Source organism: Lissotriton helveticus, chromosome 1_1 (assembly GCF_964261635.1).
Source record: "Lissotriton helveticus chromosome 1_1, aLisHel1.1, whole genome shotgun sequence".
NCBI lineage: Eukaryota > Metazoa > Chordata > Amphibia > Caudata > Salamandridae > Lissotriton > Lissotriton helveticus.
In genome coordinates, this window is record NC_136057.1 from 79,277,498 (window position 1) to 79,295,113 (window position 17,616).

The 17,616-nt window shown below is 41.0% G+C and overlaps 1 protein-coding gene across 1 annotated transcript in view; it reads left to right on the forward strand.

The window, feature by feature from the left end:
- LOC144758683 (uncharacterized) overlaps positions 1 to 16,882 on the forward strand; it is an 86,674-nt gene extending 69,792 nt beyond the window's left edge. Inside the window, exon 3 of the mRNA XM_078646442.1 lies at positions 14,282 to 16,882. Coding sequence (XP_078502568.1) covers positions 14,282 to 15,997 — 1,716 coding nt within the window. The 3' untranslated portion in view covers positions 15,998 to 16,882. The remainder of the gene's footprint in view (positions 1 to 14,281) is intronic.
- Positions 16,883 to 17,616: the final 734 nt, after the last annotated feature.

A 17,616-nucleotide genomic window follows, 5' to 3' on the forward strand; every position in this document is an offset into this window, starting at 1 on the left:
GGACCCTTAGTCTTCATAGCGCAGTCTGTGATTTTAACCAATAATTTTTTATTGTATGTTTCACTGTTCAATTCACTTAGTTTGTGACTCATTACAATGATGGTGGCAGCTTGGTATGCTTTAATTCATCAGTATTTTGATTAGTCCACTTTTTCTGTCTTTTATGTCTCACTTGTAGGTATTGAAAGGTTAATGGTGCACAGGAAGAAATTCTACTGAGATATTTATACCTGGAGCGGTCTGAGTTTATGCACTGTATATACCACTCACTTGAGACTTTTTGAAATCATGTAGACATTTATCTAGTGTGGTTTGAGAGGGCAAGTGAAACTCGCTTGTGGAATTATGATCATCACTACTATGAGTTGTTCCGATTGACAACTGTTTACAACTGCGACCAGTATGTTTGCAAGTAAAATAAGCCCACATGGGCTGTATTGCAAAACCTAGAAATGCTTAATTTAAAATTTAAAATTTAAAATTTACAATTCAATAATGTATAAGTTTAAAATGTAATACTTACCCAGGATTTAATTTGTAATGAATTGCTTTCGAATGTCAGAATGACTTTGTTGAATAACTGGGGGTATTATGTCTATATTGTGTTTATATTATTTGACAATACTGGTTTCTAGCAACAATGAAATGATTGAGTATTAGAAACGCACTTACTTGCATTAAGTTGAGTAATTTCAAACTGATGCTTTAAGATGATTATTTGGAAGGCATAAGGCAGAGATTTATTTTTCTGTGGACTATCTGATTTATGAGAAACACACTCCGTTCCAAGATGGCCACGCTATGTGTTGCAATGTTTTGAGTCCCTTTTTGATTTTCATTACACTTAATCACGTGAAACTTTATTTAATGTTCGTTCACTGTTTTGAACCTACCCGTGACCAAGGCGAGTTGTCTCGCCGAAACGCGTTGGGCTGTTTTCATTGTTTCATCACGTTGCTGCTTTGAAATAAACAAATTAATTTGGAAGAGCGCACTTGATACTGAATCATTTTTGGAGTTTCTCAAGGGGAGTGCAGGACCGTAGCGCTGCTACGCTTGTGGACCTGAATATTTGTAACAGGGTTGCCTTTGCCCCTGAGCTGCACCGCTGTCTGGGTGTCCCGGCGCCGCGAAGGATGTGGACCTGAATATATATATATATATATATATATATATATATATATATATATATATATATATATATATATATATATATATATATATATATATATATATATATATTTCCTTACCCAGAGAGCTCATGGCTTTTGCTCCTAATCTATTCTTCAATATAACTTTTATTCTTTGGTAACCTGCATTATAAACAACATTTTCGCACCCTTTGACTCTGTGAGTTAATTTATTCTTTTTCACTCATTCGTTCATTCACTCACTGCCTTACTTTCTTATCTTCTGAATTCTTCTTACTTCTCCCTTAGAAACCTTCTGGAGCCTCCGTCATCAACCAAGCAACAAAGAAATCAGGAACTGAAGTATTCAATGGGTAAGGGTTAATTCTTCTCTTTATATTTCTTTTTTCCTATTCACTTTAAATTGGTATTTCTCTCCAGTTCTAAATTACCGAACTAACTAACCGGCGCACTGAAGCGCTCGAACATGCGCCTAAGCCTGGCACAAAATTGTGCTCTTTCTATCTAACTAGACTACAGAAAGAACATAACTAATCTCTGAAAATCCATTGGTGCCTCGGTTCTAAAATCAACCGGCACACTTCACAGCTGGTCTAGACCTCGCGCCCGTGTCCAGGAACTCAGGACTAGACCAGCAAATTCCACCGCGGTCCTCCCTGTTGGTAGTATAGGGGAGAATGCCCGGTTCCGCACTATAATCGCCCGCGACCTTTTCCGAGTGGGTGATCTTTGCAATGCCGGTTCAATGGCAGATACTGCGAGACAAAGAAGAGCTTTAATTACTAGTGCCTGACCTGTGTTATTGCATTGTTTGCATCCGATTCTTCTACTGCTTGGCCCGTGTTATTGCATTATTTTCATCAATCCTAGTGCCTGGCCCGTTTTATTGCATTATTTGCTTCAATCCAAGTGCCTGGCCCGTGTTATTGCATTGTTTGTGTCAGATTCTCCTACTGCTTGGCCAGTGTTATTGCATTATTTGCTTCAATCCAAGAGCCTAGTCCGTGTGATAGCATTGTTTGCATCAGATTTTCCTAGTACCTGATCTGTGTTATTGCACTGTTTGCATCAGATTCTCATAGTGCTTGGCCCATGTTATTGCATTGTTTGCATCAGATTCTTCTAGTGTCTGGCCCGTGTTATTGCATCAGATTCTCCTAGTGCCTGGCCTGTGTTATTGCAGTGTTTGCGTTAGATTCTCCTAGTGCCTGGCTGTGTTATTGCATTGTTTGCATCAGATTCTCTTGTTGCCTGGCCTGTGTTATAGCATTGTTTGCATCAGATTCTTCTGGTGCCTCGTCAGTGTTATTGCAGTGTTTGTGTCAGATTCTCCTACTGCTTGGCCCGTGTTATTGCATTATTTGCATCAATCCTAGTGACTGGCCCGTGTTATTGCATTATTTGCTTCAATCCAAGTGCCTGGCCTGTGTTATTGCATTGTTTGTGTCAGATTCTCCTACTGCTTGGCCCATGTTATTGCATTATTTGCTTCAATCCAAGAGCCTGGTCCGTGTTATTGCATTGTTTGCATCCGATTCCCCTAGTACCTGATCTGTGTTATTGCATTGTTTATATCAGATTCTCCTCGTGCCTGGCCTGTGTTATTGCATTGTGTGCATCAGATTTTTCTAGGGCCTGACGCATGTTATTGCATTGTTTGCGTCAGATTCTCCCAACCCCTGGTCTGTGTTATTGCATTGTTGACATCAGATTCTCCTCGTGCCTGGCCTGTGTTATTGCATTGTTTGCATCAGATTTTTCTAGTGCCAGACCCGTGTTATTGCATTGTTTGCATCAGATTCTCCTGATGCTTGGCCTATGTTATTGCATTGTTTGCATCAGATTTTTCTAGTGCCTGACCCGTGTTATTGCATTGTTTGCATCAGATTCTCCAAGTGCCTGGCCTGTGTTATTGCATTGTTTGCATCAGATTCTCCTCGTGCCTGGCCTGTGTTATTGCATTGTTTGCATCAGATTCTTCTCGTGCCTGGCTTGTGTTATTGCATTGTTTGCATCAGATTCTCCTCATGCCTGGCCCATGTTATTGCAGTGTTTGTGTCAGATTCTTCTACTGCTTGGCCCGTGTTAGTGCATAATTTGCTTCAACCCTAGTGCCTGGCCCGTGTTATTGTAATGTTTGCATTAGATTCTCTTGGTGCCTGGCCCGTGTTATTGCATTGTTTGCATCAGATTCTCTTGGGGCCTGGCCCGTGTTATTGCATTGTTTGCATCAGATTCTCCTCGTGCCTGGCACGTGTTATTGCATTGCTTACATTAGATTCTTCTGGTGCCTGGCCTGTGTTATTGCATTATTTGCTTCAATCCTACTGCCTGGCCCATGTTATTGCATTGTTTGCATCTAGTGCCCGGCCTGTGTTATTGCATTGTTTGCATCTAGTGCACGGCCTGTGTTATTGCATTGTTTTCATTAGATTCTTCTAGTGCCTGCTCTGTGTTATTGCATTGTTTGCGTCAGGTTGTCACAACACCTGGCCTGTGTTATTGCATTGTTTGCGTCACGTTTTTCTAGTACATGGTCTGTTATTGCATTATATGTGCTGCTTTTGGTATGGTATTATTCTAATAGTTGCAGCTTTTCTAACAAACATGGTACCTTTTATCCCAATCAAGTGCATCTGACTGCAAGGACACTGCCCTCTTCCTGCAGTGTTGTGTGGCATTTTAGGCTCCGAGTGAATTTTCCCGATTCATGTACTTATATAGGTACGATTCACATTGCCCTTATATAGGCATAGAAATCAAGTCCTTACTTAGACATATCCCATGCAGACCAAATATAGGCATGGCTACTTCCACCCGTACCAAACGTCATAACGATTACTTGGAAAATCAGCTTAAGCAGTTAGGGAACTTCCCCTTGCTCGAATATTGATTTGTCCAAGAACTCATGTACTTTGCAAAGAACAACTGTTCCCAAGGGGTTCTTTCCTGATGTTATTATGCCCGACTTTATGTCAAAATGTGGCATTCCTAGACACCTTCAAGGTATAAATATACCTCCACTTGCTCTAGAAAGACACAGTGGTTCGGAGCAGTTTGACTATACACTTGCCCGACGGAGCTCGCTAAAGCAAGTGCTGAAGGAAGCCGACCCTCCAGCTGACGCACTGATCAGGAAGCTGTCTCTTCTCCTGCCGAGAATCCAGCTCCAGTGTTTCCAAGCTCCCCTTGCGGGGAGTTGGGAAGTCGAGTCCCAAGACAGAGATACCAGACCTCCTTCTTTCTAACGAAGGTATGGAGCTTATTAGAACCTGGAGAAATCTTGGATAGATTCTTGGCAAAGAAATCTAAACCTATTCTACACAATACTTACTTCTTCCCTTGAACTAGATTTAGGTTAGGTACATCGGGGTAGGCGTATTTTAGAAGCACCAGTTGAGTATTTTAGCCTGTGTATTTATGTATGTATTTTTATATGGCCTAGAACCTATACAATGCTCTTACAGTATTATTTTATAATACTATTCTCGCTGTACGCATTATACTTTGCAGTCTGCTTAACGATTGTAGCAGTTCACTTCTCTTGTATGAGAAAGAAGACTGTTCAATAAACCTTTTTATTGAAAATGCCTGTATTACTATTTCTCTGCAACTCTGTAGAAACTAAGCATGCACGATTGACTGAGTAAAATACGTATCTATTGTTTCCTCCACTCTAGAGATATGTTTCTCATTCTTGGGAAACAAAGTTCTCATGTTTATGCGGTTGTCAGAAACTAATCCCTGCTTGTGAATTCGAGAAAGTTTCTAGTGACCACTGAGCTAGCTGACACTCACTATTAAGTTTAGTATATTCAATAGAGACCTTGTCGACCTCAGTCCTACGTCTAATCTATAGGATATATTATTCCAATGCGTAGAGCCTATTGGGAATATAGGAACTACGCTACAGCAGTAGCAATTTACTTCCCATTTATGAAGCAACAGACAGCACAGCATGCCTGCCAGAGATGTCGTAGGGTCAGAAACAGTGCATAGGTAAATAGGTATGATGCAAAACAAACTGATGAGTAAGATTTTAAAGGAAGAAGCTGCTGTGATAGACGGCAAAACATCCCTGTCAAAACATCAGCAGTAGGACAATGGTACATGGAACGCTAATAGTAGATTTATTTACACGTCTATGCAGTGCGTGTCACTTAATGTTCTTTTCTTCCACTCTCATGAGATGGTTTTACAAGGCAGGCAACTCTGAGCTCACTGAGTGTGGAGCTTCCACGAACCCAGAGACGGGCCGTTCCAAAGACGGTAACAGAGAAGATTGAAAGATCTGAGTCTTGATCCTGGCAGATGGACGGGTGATCCCTGAGGGGGTGTAGTTGGTCTGTGTGTTGCCACGGCTGTCCAGGGGGTGTAAGAAAATGTCAGCAATTTGTGGAGGGCCTTCTTTTGGGTGAGAACCACCCAGCTTCATGCAATACGGACTAGAGGGTTTGTGTCTGCGCAGGATGAGTTACATTCTGATAGTAAAATGGAGGACCTTGTCCGAAGGGGATTGATGTTACCAAGGTTTAACATCTTCAGTTACGGCAGATAGAGAAAGTCCATTTACCTCTAGGTGCTTGAAAAGCTTTCTGCACTCTGCTGGTGCAGGCAGGATGTTTATTCTCTAGTTGGAATTTGCCAGGGGATGTTCAGATACAGTGGTTGAATCAAACCTTGGAGCAGCACTTGTAGCGTTGACTCTTGGAGTCTTGTAGTGTGTGCTGGATGCGGTAGAACTGTCTCAATGCTCTACGGAGCTCAGAAAATCCAGACTCTCTGTCCTCTCAGAGCACGAGGTCTGTGGCTTGACCAGTTGAACTGCAATAAAGAAGATGACCTGGACCAGTTCTACCTCTGTGGAAAGGTAGCAGAAGGTCCAAGGGTTTCAAGGCTTTGGACAACACTTAAATAAGTACGATTAGTTGGTGGATGGAGACACACTCGAAGCTCTGGACCTCTTGGGCTTCAAGTTAGAAAGACAGGTATGAGAAATTGTAAGTGTGGTCTCCACATAGAAATAATTCAGTTAGCCAGGATTAATATCCGTTTTTTCCAGCTCGTAGTATGGAGGACAGAGACATTTCTGTTTGCAGAAAAAGTTTCTTTATTTTGATTCACACAGCAAAGACAGCCGACACGTGTTTCGCCCCCTCTTGGCGATTTGCGCCGGGGCTTTCTCAAGGCTGTTGAAGAGGAATGAGAAAGAATGTTTTTAATATAATGTGGTTTAAGAGCAATTGACCCCAAAAAAGAACCTTAAGAACACCAGGTGTGCGGAAGTGCTTAGAAATGATTCTGTGATGCTTTATCACCTTAACAGTCTGGTATCCGTGCTTAGAGAAACTGATAGTGCCTAGTTAAAGTGCAGTGATTTGGGAGGAATCCAAAAAGCCACGAAAGATTAGGATTCAGAAAGAGCAGTGTAGATATATTGTAATCTAAAAGGAGTGCAGCAGGGTTAGGTAAGCGTAGGAGCAAATTGAGAGAAAAAAGAATGTCACCCTGTTAAGTTAAACAAAAGAAGGGGGAATCCCAGAGTATTGAAGAAATAAGGATGAGGAAATAGAGCAGGGAGTAGTCTAGTCAGTGAAATATAGTCATAATACCTCAATAGGATAAGTCTCATAAAAATTTCGATTCAAGGTAAGTACAGTGTCCGATATATAAAAATATAAATCTTCAGTAGTAAAATATTTCCTGTTAAGTAAAACAGAACAGTTCATAAATGCAATTGTACCGACATCCAAGCTTGTACACAGCATATTGAGTGAGGCATTATGTCAAACAGGCTTTCAATAAAGAAAGGACAATCTATTCAAAAAGGCAGGTTACCAACAAAAATGCCCGAATTCATGCTATCAATTCATGGTGTTATGCCCTCTATATTGCAAAAACTTTTTAACCTCATTTCATCAATATCTGCTTAGTTCTATTCAAAAAGGGACACAAGTCAGAGTTTGTATAGCTAGTCTATATAGGTCCATTTTGCATAATGTTGTCACACAGTTTTTTTTTTTGTTGTTGTTCATTTATGCCACATTATTTCATTGTAGTATCATAGTAAATAGCGGTGTATACTGATGGTGTGTGAGCAGCTAGCTTTATTGTGTATAGGAAATAACAAGTTGCAAACATTTCTATTCTGAAAAAAACGGGGATAGAAATCACCCGTGTTTGACAACAAGCTGCAAGGGCAGATAAGTATAATTTTAAAACAGAACCTGCTATTTAGGCTAGTGTCCTCGTTATTTGGCTTCAGTTGGATTTACGAGTGGGTAAAAATAGTAACTTGCGAGCATTTCTTTTTTATGCAAGCGGGGATGGAAGTTACCCTGTGTTGCAGGCGGATTTGCGCGTTGTTAGAGAAGAACAGCTTACGAGTGTGTCTTTTTTAATCAAGCGGGGATACGGCGTTTACCACTAGACCGCAGAGAGCAAATCAGCACAGTTTAAGAGACGAAACTTACTTTATGGGATGATGCCCTCGTTCCTATAGTCCTCCCGGCATGGTCGTTCCTAGGTCAATACCTCCCGTATCTAGCAGTCGCGGGAGCCGGTAGCTAAAGTGGATGACCCGGAAGTAGAGGTCTTCAAAAACGGGTCGGTCTTTTTGGTCGTTTTTAATTTTTAATTTTGAGTCTTTATTCATTTTTATTGTCATGATGAGGGTTCTCCGTATTTGTTTTAAGGACAGTGAAAACATATCGTCACAGCGGAAGTATTGTTTGACAGTGAAAACATATCGTCACAGCGGAAGTATTTTAAACTGAGGAAATCCTTTTTAAAGGTATCCTGATCAGTTTAGTGAGGCGGACGCCATTTGTAAGTGGTGCAAATACCCAGTAAGTCGTGTGGTTATACAGATTAGCCAGACTAAAATATTCACACGACTTATTTGAACACAATTTATGTTATTTTTCATGATGAGAGTTCTCCGTGTTTATTTTAAGGACAGTTTGACAGTGAAAATATATCGTCACAGCGGAAGTATTTTAAACTGAGGAAATCCTTTTTAAAGGTATCCTGATCAGTTTAGTGTGACAGACAAACACACTCACATAATAGATGAGATGCCTGAATAGATATGGGTTCATGACCTGTGTTGACTTTCCAGAGAGAAGCCACCATGTTGGATTACGTTTTCTTTATTGCTATTCCCGTTAGAAAAATGGGGAGACACAATGGCATAATATAATCTCCGCGTATGGCCAAGGGTGGTCTAGAAATGTAAATAGATCATATCTTTCTTGGCAGAAGATAATCTACGTGTATGTGTATAAGTGTATACGTGTATAAGTCGTGTGAATATCCTACTCTGGCTAATCTGTATAACCACACGATTTACTGGGTACTTGCACCACTTATAAATGGCGTCCGCCTAACTAAACCGATCAGGATACTTTTAAATAGGATTTCCTCGGTTTAAAATACTTCCACTGTGACGATATGTTTCTCACTGTCAAACTGTCCTTAAAATAAACACGGAGAACTCTCATCATGAAAAATAACATAAACTGTGTTCAAAATAAGTCGTGTGAATATTTTAGTCTGGCTAATCTGTATAACCACACGATTTACTGGGTATTCGCACCACTTACAAATGGCGTCCGCCCCACTAAACTGATCAGGATACCTTTAAAAAGGATTTCCTCAGTTTAAAATACTTCCGCTGTGACGATATATTTTCACTGTCAAACTGTCCTTAAAATAAACACGGAGAACTCTCATCATGAAAAATAACATAAATTGTGTTCAAAATAAGTCGTGTGAATATTTTAGTCTGGCTAATCTGTATAACCACACGACTTACTGGGTATTTGCACCACTTACAAATGGCGTCCGCCTCACTAAACTGATCAGGATACCTTTAAAAAGGATTTCCTCAGTTTAAAATACTTCCGCTGTGACGATATGTTTTCACTGTCAAACAATACTTCCGCTGTGACGATATGTTTTCACTGTCCTTAAAACAAATACGGAGAACCCTCATCATGACAATAAAAATGAATAAAGACTCAAAATTAAAAATTAAAAACGACCAAAAAGACCGACCCGTTTTTGAAGACCTCTACTTCCGGGTCATCCACTTTAACTACCGGCTCCCGCGACTGCTAGATACGGGAGGTATTGACCTAGGAACGACCATGCCGGGAGGACTATAGGAACGAGGGCATCATCCCATAAAGTAAGTTTCGTCCCTTAAACTGTGCTGATTTGCTCTCTGCGGTCTAGTGGTAAACGCTGTATCCCCGCTTGATTAAAAAAGACACACTCGTAAGCTGTTCTTCTCTAACAACGCGCAAATCCGCCTGCAACACAGGGTAACTTCCATCCCCGCTTGCATAAAAAAGAAATGCTCGCAAGTTACTATTTTTACCCACTCGTAAATCCAACTGAAGCCAAATAACGAGGACACTAGCCTAAATAGCAGGTTCTGTTTTAAAATTATACTTATCTGCCCTTGCAGCTTGTTGTCAAACACGGGTGATTTCTATCCCCGTTTTTTTCAGAATAGAAATGTTTGCAACTTGTTATTTCCTATACACAATAAAGCTAGCTGCTCACACACCATCAGTATACACCGCTATTTACTATGATACTACAATGAAATAATGTGGCATAAATGAACAACAACAAAAACTGTGTGACAACATTATGCAAAATGGACCTATATAGACTAGCTATACAAACTCTGACTTGTGTCCCTTTTTGAATAGAACTAAGCAGATATTGATGAAATGAGGTTAAAAAGTTTTTGCAATATAGAGGGCATAACACCATGAATTGATAGCATGAATTCGGGCATTTTTGTTGGTAACCTGCCTTTTTGAATAGATTGTCCTTTCTTTATTGAAAGCCTGTTTGACATAATGCCTCACTCAATATGCTGTGTACAAGCTTGGATGTCGGTACAATTGCATTTATGAACTGTTCTGTTTTACTTAACAGGAAATATTTTACTACTGAAGATTTATATTTTTATATATCGGACACTGTACTTACCTTGAATCGAAATTTTTATGAGACTTATCCTATTGAGGTATTATGACTATATTTCACTGACTAGACTACTCCCTGCTCTATTTCCTCATCCTTATTTCTTCAATACTCTGGGATTCCCCCTTCTTTTGTTTAACTTAACAGGGTGACATTCTTTTTTCTCTCAATTTGCTCCTACGCTTACCTAACCCTGCTGCACTCCTTTTAGATTACAATATATCTACACTGCTCTTTCTGAATCCTAATCTTTCGTGGCTTTTTGGATTCCTCCCAAATCACTGCACTTTAACTAGGCACTATCAGTTTCTCTAAGCACGGATACCAGACTGTTAAGGTGATAAAGCATCACAGAATCATTTCTAAGCACTTCCGCACACCTGGTGTTCTTAAGGTTCTTTTTTGGGGTCAATTGCTCTTAAACCACATTATATTAAAAACATTCTTTCTCATTCCTCTTCAACAGCCTTGAGAAAGCCCCGGCGCAAATCGCCAAGAGGGGGCGAAACACGTGTCGGCTGTCTTTGCTGTGTGAATCAAAATAAAGAAACTTTTTCTGCAAACAGAAATGTCTCTGTCCTCCATACTACGAGCTGGAAAAAACGGATATTAATCCTGGCTAACTGAATTATTTCTATGTGGAGACCACACTTACAATTTCTCAAACCAGTTCTACCTCTACTGACCTTTGAATTGATCATTGAGGAACAAAGCCCTGCCTGGAAGGAAGATCTGCACAAGGCACAGCTGACAGAAGTCCACCATGGAAGGAAGATCTGCACAACGCACAGCTGACAGAAGCCCCTGTCTGGAAGAAAGATTTGCACATGGCACAGCTGACTGACGTCCTGCCAGGAATGAAGATCTGCACAAGGCGCAGCTGACAGAAGTCCTGCCTGGAAGGAAGATCTGCACAGGGCACAGCTGAGAGAAGGTCTGCCTGGTGGTGACCTCAAAGTAGTGAGAGATCCACAAACCACAAGACCCTTCAAGCCCAGCTAGTCACACTGGACACAATGTACATCAAAGGCCTGATTTAGATTTTAGCGGATGGTTTATTCCATCACAAATGTGACGGGTATCCTGCCCGCCCCACTAAAAATGCATTACATCCTGTGGCAATTAAAATAAGGCAGACAGGATATCTGTCACGTTTTGATTCGGCCTTGGTGTAGTTCGCAGAGTTTTACTCTTGCGGAACTCCACGAAACTCCACACTCTACAGGAATTCCGCAAGTGGCAGAGTTTGTTAAATTGCGCTGCTCTCACTGATCTTTAGTGCCAGGAGTTTGTCCCGCATTGTAAAATCAGCATGAGCGGCACTACGCGTCACGCCAGAGGGCGCTGCTGCTTTCTGCCGCTCGAATTGACATTCTAATTGAGTGGCAGCTTCATCAACGAGAACGGCAGATTTCTACACTCAAGTGGTCGCGACCTCCCTAAATTAGAAACCTCACCAGGAGGAGGTCTTGCGCATTATATATTCTCACAAGTGCTCGCCACCTTACCATTGGCGAACCGCTTGTGAAAAAAAACTCAGTTCTGCATCACTTTGTGGAGTTTTTTGGAACTCCGCACCTGTGGGCAAAACTTCGTACGCTCCCCTGGCAGATCGGAATTCTTCCACCACCCCTAGTTTTGAGGCAATAATCTGTTGGACAAACTCCTAACTAGGCCCTATGTCTGCAATAAGTGTTGTAGAAGAAGTGAGATCCATGGCCTTGTGACTGTCAGGCCATTATCAGACTTCTGATGAACCCCACAGAGTGAGTGCGCAGCCAGAGGGCAGTAGAGAGACCGAAGGACAGGAAATGAGATAAACTAGAACATGGCAAATATGGAAAGGTAGAAATGCTGCATCACCTGTGGATAACTGGCAACTCCTTCCGATCTTCCAAAGGCCCATCCAGTCACAAAGTGGCATCCTGGGCCCCAAACGGACAAGATCATGCCAGATGCCATGTATTGGTGGAAAAGGGGGGAAAAGAGTAATATGCACACAGCTGATGCGGGGATATGTCAGGTAAATTATTGGTTGTGATGGATTCTCTATAAGTACTAAATGACTAATATTGTTGAATATTAAATTATATGAATCAACGTTTGTTTGCCTTATCTGCGCTTATAATGTATAGGACAGTCCTTACAGTGACCCATCGTTCTGTTTGACACAAAAGCCCCGGAAGGAGCTGTATCTTACAGAACTTTATCTACTTTAGGAAGAACTAAAGACTTGCTTTTTAAAGTTGTCTTTCAGGGCCAGAACCGGCTGGGTGCTGTAAGCTTCACTAGTTTCAGGGAGATAGACAGATGTTATGGCGATAGGAAACCCCCCTCAACTCACAATAATGTTCCAGTCTTCCAGGTTAGAAGAAACTAGAAATGCTTGTACCAAGGGAGCTGTTGAAAGTGTCAAAGGTGGCTTATGAATAGCGGGTAAAGACAGGAGTTGGCATTTGAGATGATCTTAAGTGCATAGGAAAGGAACGAGAAGAAGTGTATGAATGGAGTTACTTTTGTTGTATACTTCGTGAAGAGTTACTGGAAATTTTACAGCCCAACCTGATCCATCTCTTTTTCTAAAATCTATTGTTGTTTCAATAAAATCTTGACCATATGCGTCTAACTTAAGCTATACCTCTAGCAGTTGGGTGCCCCGGGAGCGCCCTTACTCTGTAAACCCTGGTAAATCCCCTCCTTTTCAGACATTAATAAGATGTCACCTGATCAACATATCTTTTAGTTAAATATCTGTATATGAAGAAATATTCCTTGCTAAGTTTCAAAGGCGGTAAAGAAGAGGGGGGAGATTTACTAATAATTCTGCACTGTGTTTGCGTCACAAAAGTGGCACAAAATGGCGCAAAATCTTTTTTCCTAATTTACTTTCCAGCGCTAAACTTGTTTTGCGCTGTAAATAACGTAAAAGTAATGTGACACTTTGTGCCATGGGAGCCTGCCAAGGGGGGTGCATGGGGGTTCCCGTGCAACCACCCAAGGTATCTCACGCTAAACCCAATTTACCAAATACAGTAGATAGGGTTTAGTGAGAGTAAACTGCACACTTTTAAACTAGGTGCAAGGAAGGAGAAATGCTTTCATTTCTCCTTCCTTTTCTGACTTTGCATATGTGCTGCACTATTCAACACGCATACAAAGTGGGAAAAGCTTTTCCTCGTGTCTGGCATAGTATTTTGTAAAGGAAGGCTGTCCTTCCTGTACAAAACCTATGCTGGACTCACACACACACTATCGCGCTCTGGAGCTAAGGTGTGTGCATGGCGCAGGGCCACTGTAATCGGTGCCAGAGCAAGGGAAAAGGAAGGAGAGAGCCATATCTTTGAAAATATGGTGCTTTCCTGCTCCCTCCCTGTCGTGCAAAGCAGCGCAGCCTCATGGGGGTTGGGAGGGGGGGTTGCGCTGCATTGCGTGGAGAATGTCTTTTACAACCAGTTAAACATTGTGAATTCTCATTCCATTATGTTTCAATTTAGTAATTTTAAATATCTTTACATCCAACAGAAAGCAAGCCTTGAATGTATGAAGAAGCTAATGCTGTAAATCTTCAATAATAGCAGAAATAATGAGCTACAGTATTCAGGAAAACATCAGCGCAGTCGGCGACAGAGAAACCTGCACACAAACTGACAGTAACTGGATGAAGCAGTGAAGGGCAGTTCGGTGGATGTAAGAGACTGAGCTGAGCACCTCCATGACACAAGACGAACAAATAACCTTAGGAAAATTAAGGCAACAACAATAACAAACCGCCTGCTGTATAAACAAATGTCCAATACCAACTTTGATTATGGTATCGGTATGATGTGATTACAACCACAATTCAGTGCTCTGGATGGATTGTAAACTCTTTCTGGCCAAACCACAGCAACCGGAGAAAAGCACAACAGAGTGAAGCCAGACAGCTGACGGGTAAAGGAAAGATAAGTTCTTATATCTACAAAACAAAAGGCTGTTCCAATTTGCACCGGCCGGAAGGAAGATACAACTTTACCCGCAAGCGTGCATAGCCATAATCCAATCTAAAGGCACAATCGGCTACAAAGACACCTTCTACGTATAAGGAGTGTGGCAAATATTTGGTGGCTATTGCATTTTATTGTTAAAACAGAAATCAAACGTGCAAAATACCGCACACATTTAAAGTGTGTGAGAAAAACACAAGTACTTTATCAGCCATATTGGCCCATCAGGAAATGCAGTCATGGGATGTAGACAAATATATACCCGACCCACAGACAGTAACCAAGAAAGAAGAATCATACACATGCAGCGAGAGCTTTAGTTTGTCATCACAACTCCAGCTTCATCAGCAGACGTACACAGGACAAAAACCATTCAAGTGCAGTGAATGTGTAAAGAGCTTTAGTACGTTATCAGAACTACAAATACACCAGCGAACACATACAGGGGAAAAGCCATTCAAGTGCAGTGAATGTGCAAAGTGCTTTAGACACTTATCAACCCTCCAAACACATCAGCGAATGCACACAGGGGAAAAGCCATTCAAGTGCAGTGAATGTGGGAAGAGCTTTAGTCGATTATCAGGCCTACACATTCATCAGCGAACACACACGGGGGAAAAACCCTATCATTGTAGTGAATGTGACAGTAGTTTTAGTTACTCTTCAGCATTAAGGTCTCATCAGCGAACTCACACAGGAGAAAAGCCATTCAAGTGCAATGAATGTGGGAAGAGCTGTGGTCAGTTATCAGACCTAAAAAGTCACCAGCGGACACACACGGGGGAAAAACCCTTTCATTGTAGTGAATGTGACAGTAGTTTTCACAGCTCTTCAGCATTAAGGTATCATCAGGGAACTCACACCGGAGAAAAACCATTCAAGTGCAATAAATGTGTAAAGAGCTTTAGTCACTTATCAAACCTCCAAACACATCAGCGAATACACACAGGGGAAAAACCATTCAAGTGCAGTGAATGTGCAAAGTGCTTTAATCGATTATCAAACCTCCAAACACATCAGCAAACTCACACAGGAGAAAAACCCTTCAAGTGCAGTGAATGTGTAAAGAGCTTTAGTCAGTTATCAGAACTACAAATACACCAGCGAACACATACAGGGGAAAAGCCATACCATTGCAGTGAATGTGACAGTGCATTTATTGACTCTTCACCATTAAGGATTCATCAGCGAATACACACAGGGGAAAAAACATTCAAGTGCAGTGAATGTGCGATGTACTTTAGACACTTATCAAGCCTTCAGAGACATAATCAAACACACACAGGGGAAAAGCCATTCAACTGCAGTGAATGTGGGAAGCGCTTTAGTCAATTATCAGTGCTAAAAAGTCATCAGCGAACACATACGGGTAACAAACCCTATCATTGTAGTGAATGTGAGAGTAGTTTTAGTTACTCTTCAGCATTAAGGTATCATCAGCAAACTCACACAGGAGAAAAACCATTCAAGTGCAATGAATGTGGGAAGAGCTTTAGTCAATTATCAGACCTACAAAGACATCAGCGAATACACAAAGGGGAAAAACCAATCAAGTGCAATGAATATGGGAAGAGCTTTAGTCAATTATCAGACCTACAAAGACATCAGCGAATACACACAGGGGAAAAACCATATGATTGCTGTGAATGTTTGAAGAGCTTTAGTCGGTTATCAACCCTACGAAAACATCAACAAACACACACAGGGGGAAAGCCACTCAAGTGCAATGAATGTGGGAAGAGCTTTAGTCTACTATTAGAGCTACAAAGTCATCAGCAAACACACAGGGGGAAAACATATAAGGGCACTGAAAGTGAGAAGGGCTTTTGTCAATTTTCGATCCCGCACAGCCCTCAGTGAATACACTCCTTAATTTAACTCACATGGAAATAAAGCTAGAGATGCAGAGATTCCGGAAAGAACTTAAGAACATCAAAAATAATATTGACCCATCTGAGGACATAGACAAGAGCTGAACAGTGCAGTTATTGTGAGAGGAATGAATTACAGAAAAAGATAAAATTCTAATTATGTGGAACATTGAAATACCAGATGATAGAAGACCCGACTAGCAGTAAAGAAGAAAAACAGATAACAGTATTTGCAGAATTATAAAAGTGTTTGTTTCCAGTGATTGTTCACTTCCGTACACATAGCAAAGCGACATGATGCACCAGGATACACAGTGGAAGCTGAGCACAATGTGGACCAAAAGAAAAGAAACATTGTTGATTTTTATTTGGTGAAGAAGAGATACAAAGTAAAACATTAAATCACACCTGACCACACTACCTGTAAAAGCAACACTGAGCAATACTAGGACTAACAACGGTATTTTCAGCTATCTTGTCGGATTAGTAATAAAACCTATGAACTCAAAACACCCAGAGTGGACATGTTGTCAGGGCTCTGGAGATGGGAAGCTTCATTGAAAAAATGTATGTATTACTGTTAACACATGCCACTGCAGTACATGTAATGAACTAAAGCGAAGCAACGGTGTTCAAGAAATAACCTATTTTTAGATATAAAAGAGCATATACCTTGTTTTTAAGTAACGTTTGCTGCATCTTTTACAGACTGATATCGGTTGATGAATCAGCTTGTGCCTTGGGCCTTATAGCTAAGTGTGACCCGTGGCTCCTCTCCGACTTGGCTCTCTCTGTTAATTCAGTGTCTTGCCAAACTCTACTTTTTACCAGAATTGAACCACTGTAAGCAGCATACTCGGAAGAATGTGGTGAAATAGCGAAAACCGTGTGAGAAAAATATACACAATTGATAATACATATGGGAGAAACAATGTAGGAAGCACAAACCCAAATGGAAAAAACAAACTTGCATTTATTGCTAGTTGTACATATTCATATTAAAAACATTTGATGCGAGAACATAAAAACCAGAAATTCATCTAAACAATCAATCATATACAAATAATGTATTCATAACACAATTGCACAAAAACATATATTAAAACAGTGGCAAACAATATTAGTTATCGACGCGCGTTTCGGCGTTATCACGGGAACGCCTTCTTCAGGAGCCACAATAATTTCGTTTTTTTTTAAAAAGACGAGTAATTTCGTCAAGGTATAAGAAGAAGCCAACTGTCGGTCTTCTGTGCGAATATGCTTAAAGCTAACCAGTGGCATAAACCGAGAGGAGCTGAACTCAGGATATCTGTTAGCGTCCCACACCAATTTCTTCAGCACTCAAGGTTGGAAATACGGCAGGCGAATATGGTTAGTGGTAACATAAACAAGAGAGGGCCACGCTCCGAAAATCTGCTCTCGTTCATCAACTCTAAAATCGGTACGAATATACTAGGCGACGGGCATTAACCTCAGCCTACGGGAGCCACGGGCTGGATAACTGTTGGCGTACCGCAGCCGTTGGAAAGGTATCTCCAGTACAATTAAAATCAAGGATGAACGATAGCATCAACATACGGGAGCCACGTTCAGGATGACTGTTGGCGT